Source organism: Galeopterus variegatus, unplaced genomic scaffold (genome assembly GCF_000696425.1).
Source record: "Galeopterus variegatus unplaced genomic scaffold, G_variegatus-3.0.2 Scaffold382, whole genome shotgun sequence".
Classification (NCBI taxonomy): Eukaryota; Metazoa; Chordata; class Mammalia; order Dermoptera; family Cynocephalidae; genus Galeopterus; species Galeopterus variegatus.
In genome coordinates, this window is record NW_007726493.1 from 225,474 (window position 1) to 236,984 (window position 11,511).

General features: G+C 42.4%; 1 protein-coding gene across 1 annotated transcript in view; it reads left to right on the forward strand.

The window, feature by feature from the left end:
• RFTN1 (raftlin, lipid raft linker 1) overlaps window positions 1–11,511 on the forward strand; it is a 200,945-nt gene that overhangs the window by 77,518 nt on the left and 111,916 nt on the right. Inside the window, exon 3 of the mRNA XM_008568157.1 lies at window positions 7,098–7,284. Coding sequence (XP_008566379.1) covers window positions 7,098–7,284 — 187 coding nt within the window. The remainder of the gene's footprint in view (window positions 1–7,097; window positions 7,285–11,511) is intronic.

Here is an 11,511-nt window from a genome sequence, read left to right on the forward strand (position 1 = left end):
TGATGTGGGATGAACGGAATGGCAAGATCTTCAATCTGTGATTACTGGTGCTCACACTGTGCCTTGACAGCACTGAGATCAGATGGTAAGGAGTGTGGGGGCATCCATCTCCACATACTTTCCAAATGCCCATCTAGACTCTGCAACCTGCCTGGTCTTGCTTTGGGCCATATCGGTTTGACAATAAAATTGCAATTACCTGTCAAATTTAAAGATTAGGAGGATTAAGATTTCTTTTTTTTTTTTTTTTCCTTTTTGTCTTTTTTCGTAACCGGCAACGGATCGCAACCCTCAGTGTCGCGCCCGTACCGGACCGGGACCGGCAACGGGATCACAACCCTCGGTGTTGCTCCCACGCCTCGCTCAGCCAGTGAGCGGCCGGTCTGTATGTGGGATCCGAACCCTCGGCGGGAGGGCCTGCTGCACTTCCCAAGTGGCGCACTGTAGCAGTGCGCCACTGGGCCGGCCCAGGAGGATTAAGATTTCTGACTTCTTGCAAGTAAGAATTAGAAGTTCTGGCACCATTGGGCCCACGTGCTTGTTGGCAGTAACCAGACTGGAAGGATGCTGCCCTGTGGGTGAGTGGGGCTTCAGGGTGTACCATTCTTCCCTGGTTTGTGTCTCTTTTTTACTTTATGCACCTGGCCCCCCGGAGACCCCAGTTACTGGCTTTGGGATCTGCACCAGCCTCTCGATCAGGTCAGGAGGTGAGACTCAGCCCCTGCTCAGGTGGTGGGAGAAGCCAGCCAGAGAACTGCCTTTGCATTGCAGCAGGACAAAGCCCTGCAATGGGACGAAGACATGGTGCTGGGAAGCACAGTGGGCGTCCAGCCTGGACGAGGCTTGCAGTCCAGCCACCGTGGATGAAGACTATGGAAAAGGACAGACTAGAAAGTGCAGAGAGAAGTGCGTCAGCCCCAAGGGTGCTCCCCACTCTGAGCGGGGTGGCGTTTTCTCTCCCTGGAGAGTGGATAAGACAGCCTCATCAGTATCTCTTATCTTCAGAATATGAAGTTATAATTAAAAATTCTCACTTACGATGAGGAGCTTATGTGGTTCAGTCCTGGAGTGGAGTCCTGGTCAAAGGCCAGGAAGCCAGAGTTAACTTCAGAATAACTCATGCCATTTCCTTGTAGCTCTCCTCTAGGGTGAAAGGGACCCCTCATCTCCAGTGATATTTCTTAAAACACCCCTTTCTCTCCCACCACTGTGCAAGCATCTGTTCCCTAGACCTCCTCTGGAAAGCTCCCACACACCCCAGAACAGTGGAAGCAGCAGGAGCCCCTCTAGTGCCAGGTAGGCAGGGGCCGGCAGGTACCAGCAGGGGCCGGCAGGTGCCAGCAAGGGCCAGGTGCTTGCTGTGGTGATGGTCACCCCACTGGTGGCACCAGGTGTCTCCCTGTCTCTCATCTCTCCACACCTCTGCACACGTGGTTGGGCCTCACCCTGTCTTGGCTCTGGTCTAGGGGAGCTCTTTCAGTTCACATTGGAAACATTTACTGTATTAGTCAATGTGCTATCCAGTGTCACTTTTTAGTTAGAAGTTGGCACCTTAGTCTCCAAGTTGAGATAATAAAACGATTGCATTTTAAAGTTGGAAGCTTTTTTCGCAATTGCCTATCCAGGGTCTTCGTTTTGTAAATGAGGGACCCAAGAGATGGGGAGGGAGTTATAGGACTTGCCCAAGGTTATGTAATTTGTAAATGAAATCAGACAACTATTACAAAACAAAATAGTGGAGAGATTACTCTGATGGGTAGGGTGAGAAACAGACCAACAGACTACACTTGGTATGTCCTTCCAAACAGATAAATCATTCCTTTGCTTATTTTTCTAGTAACAACATTAGGAGATTGGTCACTTTATAAGAACTAAGTTGTCTTGTTTTTGTATTCTTAAGTTTCAAATAAAAACATGAAATTAAGGCCTTTAATCATATTTACAATAGGAGCCTGTTTTTTTTATTGTGATAAAATTGTTGAGATCCATTTTTATTTGTTTTTTAACCATGAAGCTAAACTTACTTTGACAGCATGCATGTCCAAAATTAAAGTCATAAAATTGCTGAGTTTTGACAGGAGATACATCTTTAGATTTCAAGATAAAAATTTAAAAGACAGCATGTTTTATTCAGGAAACATTTCACTATAAAGTGGTTGATTGACTAATACTTTTAGTGAACTGGTTTGGGAGCATGGAGGTTAAGGGGTGTGGGTGGGGATGACAAGTGATTTAATGGCCCCAGCACCATCCCCAGCTGATCAGTCCCCCTGGCCAGGCACTGTCCACCACTGCCAGCGCCACTGACTGTGATCATTTGGGGCTTTGTCATTTACATACCCATCATCCCATTTGATTCTCCCAGACACTCTATGATGGGAGATAGACTGATGTTATCTCCATTTTTTACAGGAAAACTGAGTGTTCACGTGCCTGGGGTTAACAGCTGATGAAGAATGCAGCTGGTACTAGAATCCTGTCTTCTACACACATTGGCTGCTTTTATTTTTTATTATAGCCTATCCTAAGAGGAAACAAATATATAAATTATCAAAACCTTGGTAAAGGCTTATTTTATTATAGTAGTAAGAGTCTGAAATATTTAAAACATTATAAAAGTTTGAATTATAGAGACTAGCAGAGTTTAAGATCTTATATTTGATGACTCATAGATGCTCTTTTTATATAGTTTTTTCAGAGAAGACGGGATCTTGGTGCTGGATGCTATTTTTAGGTTTAATTGATAGAGTGCAATTGCTCTCCAGAAAGGCTTACCCTCCAAAAATCCATTCAGTTTTTCAAACAAAATAAGCGGTGTCTCTGCCACACGTGGTTTCGCCCTTTTGGTTCAGTAGCTTTGTAATCTCTTGACAGCAGAGGAAACCTGCTCCTGGTTCCCATAAGGCCCACACCTAGCACTTGCAGGGCTTGGGACAAGAGCACAAAAGGAGACCTTGGGCCTTGGCCAGTATTTGGCTGAGGAGAGTGAGGTCACATTTTAAATAAAGACAGGATCAATGCTGAGCTGAGCCACATTGGAGTCTGAGGCAAAGGAAGAAATCAGTAATACTGATCCTGTCTCTATAAAATTTTTTGATACTTTGTTCATCAAGATTTTTTTGCATTAATTTTCATTTTTAAACATATTGCATTAAACTTTTATATATCTTGGCTACTGAGTTTTTGGTGCTCCCTTAAAGTTTGCACTTGTGGCGAGTATCTCCTCACTTACCTTGCCCTCGTCTCTGCCCTGCCATGGGCCTGGGAGCGTGCACATAGGGGCACCATCTGCCCCTGCTGGTGGTGCTCCCTTAAAGTTTGCACTTGTGGCGAGTATCTCCTCACTTACCTTGCCCTCGTCTCCGCCCTGCCATGGGCCTGGGAGCGTGCGCATAGGGGCACCATCTGCCCCTGCTGCAGACTGGGGAAGAAGCCTGTGCAGCCCCCAGGGTGGGACCAGGCTGGTGGGGCAGGGAATTCCGGGGTCTGGGCTGTGCAAGGTGGGGCATGGGTCGAGGTGGGCACATGCCCTTTGATCCAGCTTTCTTGCCTGTGGAGAGGAGAGGGTTGGAGAAGGGCCAAAGCACAACTCTCTGGAGCTGTGGTTGGCATCATAATCTCCTGGAGGGCTGTGGAGACACAGATGGCTCAGATTCTGGCTCAGTGTGTCTGGGTGGGGCCCAAGACTTTCCATTTGTAATGACTTCCCAGGTGCTGCTGCTGCTGTTGGACCAAAGCACCCACTTTGAGGACCCTTGCTCTAAAGCATGGGGTCCAGGGCAGGAGTCTGTCTTGCCTGAGTCCAAGGAGCTCCTTCTGAGACACGTTGACAGGTTTTCGTATGTGGGGAACGTGGAGGGGCACAGTGTTGCTTACCAGACTTACCTCTGGATTTTTTTCTCTAGCAGCATATCTAGAATGTACCCTTCAAGGGAAGAATTGCATACTTTTCTGCTTTCCTGGCCAATTTTATGTTTCTCACTGTCATTGATGGAGGTTTCGATGCTGGATGCTGGCTTTAGAGTGAATCATTCCTATAGATTTTTTTTTCCTTTAAATTTCTTGCGTGATACATGGAAATGAGAGCCATGGTATCTGATGTTAGTGGTATTTATTCTTAAGTACTCCTAGGTTTGTTTTTATACTTTTGAAAATAACACATTATTTTTAAAAAATATATTAAAAACTTTTAAATAATTGCATTTTTATATATAAAGAAGAAGAAAAAAAATGTCTTAAACCCTCCACCCAAAGATCCCTGTTGTTGGTAATAGTATTGAAAATATAAAATAAAATAAAAACAACCTTTTTTTATCCTTTCTTCCCTATTCTATTCTCTCTCTCCAATGTTGTTTTTGTGATTCCTTCCAGAAAAAAATATTTTTGTCCATGTTTATCCATGCTTCTAATATTTTTATGTAAGAGTGACATTGCCATTAACAGTTAGGCACCTTGCTTCTTTTTAACTTAGCAATGTATCTTGTACACATTTTTGTGTCAGCACACAACAGATTTACCTTAATCTTCTTAATGGTTCATAGGATTTACAGAGGGGTGTCCTAGTGTTTAGTCCTCCAATAAAGAACTCTGGTTTCAGGTTTTTGCTGGTAGAACAACCCTGTAGTGAGTATCTTTGTCTATATAACTTGTAAGATATTTATGAGTCCACCCATAAGAGTGATGCTGGTAATGGGGTTGCTGGACAATGGCTGTATGCATTTTTAGGTTTGAAAACAAGTGCCAACCTGCCCTCTAGAAAGTTTCACTCCTACCAACTATAATGAGTATGCCTGTTCCCCAGCAGCCCACAATGGATGTTATAGAAGTAAAAAAAAAGAAAATCCATTATTTCAATAGCAATAAAATAACTAGAAACAAACTTGATAAATATGTAATATCTATGTGAAGAAAACTCTAATATGCTCCCAAGGTACCTAAAAGAAGACTTGAATAAATCAAAGTTATGTCATGTTTGTGGATGGGAACTTGTAGCACAGTAAAAATATCCATTCTCCCTCAGTTAAGCTACAATTTGAACATAATCCAATAGAAGTATCAACACTTTCTTTTTTGTGGGGGAGAGGAAATTTAATGAGCTGATTTTTAGAAATCATTTAGAAAAACAAACAAATTAGACAGGAAGGTTCAGAAAATAAACAGGAAGATGGGAAAATTCAGGAAATAGCCTAACCAGATATGAAAACATAATATGAAATTAAAATTGTTAAAAATAGTGTTGTACACAAATGGATGAATGGCTCACAGTTATAAACAAATATATTCAGGAATATAATATATGATAAATATGGCATCTCAAATCAATGAGAAAAAATGGACAAACCCCTAGGAGGGGAATGTTAAATTCATATTACAATGCTTTACATGAGATAAATTCCAAATAGATCAAAGATTTACATGCAAAAAAGGAAATATGTATTACAAGAATTCACAGGAGAATTGTTTTATAATCCCAGGCCTTTCTGCTATGACAAACTTAGAAGCCACTGAAGACAAGATAGATAAATTCAATTTCATTAAAAAAATTCTTCATGGCAAAACTCACCTTATGCAAAGTCAAAAGGCAAACAACAAATTGGGGAAAGATATTTGCAACTGGCATCACAAACAAGAACTAAATTTCCTAATATATAAAGAGTTTCTACAAACCAATAGAAAAAGGACCAATCACTTGATAGAAAACTAGGCAATGATTATGCAGAGACAGTTCACAGAAAAGGAAACACAGCATTTAACTATGAAATGTTTAATAAGAAAAAATATAAATTACATAATAAGAGAAACGTGAATGACCATGTCACAGGGATCATTTTTTCACTATGAGATTAGCCCGAGCATGGAAAAAGGAACACCTTTATACATCACTGATGGCAGATAAATCCGTAGTGCTCTATGGAGGAAATCTGGCAATGTCTGAAAAAGTTACAATGCGTGTATCTTTAACCCAGCCACTCCATATCTAGGAATTTATTTTTTAGATAAACTACATGTGCAAACATGTGAAGTCATGTAGGAATGATATTTTCTATTAAAGCATTACTTATAAAAGCAAAAGTTTGCATAATCTGTGGTATACCACACAATGGATCTGTGAAAAAGAATGAGGAAGAACTCTGGAACTGATAAAAATTGATGAAAATCCAGGTGTGCAAGGTTATACTGCCATTTGTGTAAAAGGTGAGGGAGCTATATAGGCCTATTTACTTGTGTATGACTTCAGCAATAGATAGTACATATTTAAAAAATAGAGATATTGATTGCCTGTAGGGGAAAAACCTGGGAGGCAGAGGATAGGGCTGGGATGTAGACTTTTCATTGAATATACATTTGCACCTTTTGACTTTTGTGCCTTCTCTACCCTTCTCAAAAGTAAGTAAATTTAAAATCCAAATGTTAAAAAATAATTCAATAGGTGAAAAATGTTACTTATTGTGGGATCCGAACCCTCGGCAGGAGCGCCACTGCGCTTCCCAAGCGGCGCACTGTAGCAGTGTGCCACCGGGCCAGCCCTTGATATGCATAATTCTAATGTTGAGTTAGTATGAGTGTCTTTTCAAATATTGATTAGCCTTTTACGTTTTTCAGGCCATTGCTTGTTCATGTACTTGGCCCATTTTTCTGTTTTTATGGTGGGAGGGGGAAGAGTGTTTTCTTTGCAAATTAAGGAAATTACCCCTTTATCTTAAGTGTCACATAAATTTTGTTTTAGTTTGTCTTTCGACTTAGTTTATACTGTTTTTTACCACCTGGCATTTTTATATTTGCCTGTAGTCTTTTTCTTCTTTTCTTTTCCTCCCCCCCTTCTTCCCTTCCTTCTATTCCTTCCTTTTTTTCTTCCTTTCTGGTAGAAATGACTTTTTCCTTGTGGTCACTGAGAAGACTAACTCTGGATATAAGACATCTGATTGTCAGTGCCTTTGGATGAGTCTCTTTGGAGATAGTAAAGACGGGACAAACTCACATTTAGTAAGGGGTGACCTAGAGGGTCCTCCTCCAGGGCAGAGGGAAAAGGACTTGGGTGGGGTTCGGAGGGAGGTTTCGGTGGGTCTCTGCTGAACCTCTCCTCTCTCCACTCGCAGCGGAGCTCCCACGGTCCTCGGCAGTGAGGCTGGCCTCCCTGCGAGACTTGCCCGCCCAGCTCCAGGAGTTGTACCAGCAGGGCTTCTCGCTGGTGACCCTGCACCCCTTCGTGCAGCCCACTCAGGAGCGGGAGAAGACGCCCCTCGAGCACATCTTTAGGGCCATCCTGATCAAGAAAACCGACAGGTAAGTCTAAGAGCTCCGTGGATGAATGGTTAGCATCATGCCATGGCTAGGTTTAGAAGATGAGGGTGGCGAGCTTGCAATTTGTGTGCTGTTCTCAGGGCCTCTGCCCTCTGACAGGCAAGCCCAAAAGTTAGATAACCAAAGAGAAGTTCCATGGTGTCCTGTGACAAAAAACAAATGCCACTCCCAACTGACAAGTGGGGAGTTCTATTTTAAGTCCTTTCCCTCCTTTAACTTCTTGGATTAAACTCAGCTAGAAAAATGTCTCCTCTGAAGAAGTGTACTCCTAGAATGATGCAGCTAGTAAAATTATAGTACTATTAATCTGAAAAGCATGGCCGGAAAACACAATTTTATTAAAGGCTATATACAAACTTAATGTCTCTTCCCAAAGTCTAGAAATATGTTAAAATTTTGAACCCACCAAAGATTTTGTCAGTCACTTGGGAGGAAAAACAAAACACCCAAATCAAATGCTGTATAATTAGTTTGCTCTTGATTTTCAGGGTTGTGGGGACGCTTTCCAGCTTGGCTTGCCCAGTTTAATGCTTTCTCCTATATTTTGATTGAGCCTAATTCAAAAAAGAGAGGTGGGGTTGGTATTTCAAAGGGAGCAATACTGATTTAAAATTTTTTTTTTAAATGAGGATGGGATGGAGATGACATGTTTTTACTGCTTTCATAAAAATAAAGATTTAAATGAAGTCTGGGAAAGGAAACCAGATTTGTCCTTTGGCCAATAATCATGGAAAGAATACAACACATGCCATATTTTAGAGAGAGTACAGAGCGACTGCTCCTCTTTCTCCCTTTTTAAAGCTCACCTTGCAGGTGGACAAAGCTTTTGGTGAGCGTGCTCACAGGGAACAGCTGTGAGGCATGAGTTTGCGTGACTACGACCAACTTCTCTTTCCTTCTTTCTTTGTGGCTGATCGAGCTCTTAGTTCGCATCAACATGCATTTGGAATTTGAAGTGAAAGGTGGTGCGTGTCTTTGCTAAAGTACAGAATTACCATGTTTTTTGTAGGGTGAAACTTTTCTCAGTGTCCGCCTTTCATGCATATTGGTTTCTTTCTGTGGGTTGGCTGTGGATCACTATCTGGGTCAATCAAAAGAGGAAATTATTCTGGGGTCAATAGTAGTTTTAAGTTACACTGACACATATCGTGCATATAATGATCATAGCTCACATTTACTGAGCACTCATGTGTGGCAGTCTTTATAAATATCATTCCATCCCTATCATTAGCCTATGAAATAGGTGCTGTTTTTATACCCATTTTAAAGGTGAGGAAACTGAGGCACAGATATCATTTGTCAAGGTCACACAGATGGCAGCATGCAGAGCTCTGACTTGCTCCCAGGAAGGCTGACTCCTGTACCCGACTCTTAACCCTGCTTCTAACAGAATGCCAGAAACTGGGTAATTTATAAAGAGATGAAATTTCTTATAGTTGGAGGCTGGGAAGTCCAAGGTCCAGGGGGCACATCTGGTGAGGGCCTTTGTCTGGGTGGTAGCTCTCTACAGGGTGGGTGACTACCAGGGTGTCACATGGCAAGAATGGGCTGAGCAAGAGAGAACTAACCTTCCCACTTGCTCTCCTTTTAGAGCCCTCAGAACCATGCCTGTTACTCCATCAATGGATCAATCCATTCGCAAGGACGCAGTCCTTACAATACAATCACTTCTTAAAGGCCCCACCTTTCAAATACCATATTCGGATTTCCCACCCTCTTAATGCTGTTACAATGGGGGTCAAGTGTGCAATATGTGAACTTTTTGTGGACGCATTTTACCCATAGCACCTGGCATGAAGCACCTGCTCTGTTCCCGCACCCACGATTCTTGTGGGCAACTCCTTTATGACAAAAAGTGGGTGAGGGTATATTTGATCTTAGGTGAGTTAGGACTTTTATTACTCAACCTTTCCCCCATTTTACCAACAGTCTTTAAATAAATCAGAATTTCACAAAGGAAACAAAACTGATTTACTTGATGTGCCATATAGATTACATAAGGCCTTCATGGGGCTCCAGTGATTCTATTCCTTTATTTTATTGGCCTTAGTGTTTAGAGGAGACTAGTCCACTTGGATCAGATCAAGGAGCATGCTTCAGTGTAATTCTGCTATAAGAGGTAGTTAGCACAGGACTTGGCATGAAATCTGCTATAAGAGGTAGTTAGCACAGGACTTGGCATGAAATCAGCATGTTATAAATGAGCCTGACTCAAAATGTGAAGGTGTATCGTTTTTTTCTGCTATGGATCAGCACTTCTCAAACTTTAATGTGCCTATGACACTCCTAAGGATATTAAGGAACAGAGTCTGATCCAGCAGGTCTTGTTGAGGTCTGGGACTTTGCATTTCTGACACGTTTACAGGTGATGCAGATGCTGCTGGTCCGTGGCCCACACTTTGAGTAGCAAGAGTGTAGAGGACNTGGCTGATCGAGCTCTTAGTTCGCATCAACATGCATTTGGAATTTGAAGTGAAAGGTGGTGTGTGTCTTTGCTAAAGTACAGAATTACCATGTTTTTTTGTAGGGTGAAACTTTTCTCAGTGTCTGCCTTTCATGCATATTGGTTTCTTTCTGTGGGTTGGCTGTGGATCACTATCTGGGTCAATCAAAAGAGGAAATTATTCTGGGGTCAATAGTAGTTTTAAGTTACACTGACACATATGGTGCGTATAATGATCATAGCTCACATTTACTGAGCACTCATGTGTGCCAGTCTTTATAAGTATCATTCCATCTCTATCATTAGCCTATGAAATAGGTGCTGTTTTTATACCCATTTTAAAAGTGAGGAAACTGAGGCACAGATATTATTTGTCAAGGTCACACAGATGGCAGCAAGCAGAGCTCTGACTTGCTCCCAGGAAGGCTGACTCCTGTACCTGACTCTTAACCCTGTTTTTAACAAAATACCAGGAACTGGTTAATTTATAGAGATGAAATTTCTTACAGTTGGAGGCTGGGAAGTCCAAGGTCCAGGGGCCACATCTGGTGAGGGCCTTCGTCTGGGTGGTAGCTCTCTACAGGGTGGGTGACTACCAGGGTGTCACATGGCAAGAATGGGCTGAGCAAGAGAGAACTAACCTTCCCACTTGCTCTCCTTTTAGAGCCCTCAGAACCATGCCTGTTACTCCATCAATGGATCAATCCATTCGCAAGGACACAGTCCTTACAATACAATCACTTCTTAAAGGCCCCACCTTTCAAATACCATATTCGGATTTCCCACCTTCTTAATGCTGTTACAATGGGGGTCAAGTGTGCAATATGTGAACTTTTTGTGGACACATTTTACCCATAGCACCTGGCATGAAGCACCTGCTCTGTTCCCGCACCCGTGATTCTTGTGGGCAACTCCTTTATGACAAAAAGCGGGTAAGGGTATATTTGATCTGAGGTGAGGTAGGACTTAAATTACTCAGCCTTTCCCCCATTTTACCAACAGTCTTTAAATAAATCAGAATTTCACAAAGGAAACAAAACTGATTTACTTAAAGTGCCATATAGATTACATAAAGCCTTCATGGGGCTCCAGTGATTCTATTCCTTTGATTATTTTATTAGCCTTAGTGTTTAGAGGAGACTAGTCCACTTGGATCAGATCAAGGAGCATGCTTCAGTGTAATTCTGCTATAAGAGGTAGTTAGCACAGGACTTGGCATGAAATCAGCATGTTATAAATGAGCCTGACTCAAAATGTGAAGGTGTATCGTTTTTTTCTGCTATGGACCAGCACTTCTCAAACTTTAATGTGCCTATGACACTCCTAAGGATATTAAGGAACAGAGTCTGATCCAGCAGGTCTTGCTGAGGTCTGGGACTTTGCATTTCTAACACGTTTGCAGGTGATGCAGATGCTGCTGGTCCGTGGCCCACACTTTGAGTAGCAAGAGTGTAGAGGACCTGACTAATTTTTGTCTGGCTCCATGCCTGGCACTCAGCAACTCTATTGGGGATTTCCCCTTTACTCCCAGGGAGAGGTGTAAGTTCCAGGAAAGGTGAGAAAGAACACAGGGCTCCTGGTTGGAGGGCCTTGTTCTAGGCTGCACTGGCTACTAGTAAGTGGTGTTGTGTTGGGGATACATCAGTGGATTTTTCTGGGCCTCCATTTTCTATGCGATTTGCAAGGCCGGTACCAACTCTAAGACATCTGATGGGATGAGATGGGTGAGGAACCTCCTCTTCAGGAATAAGAACCCCCACTTTTGG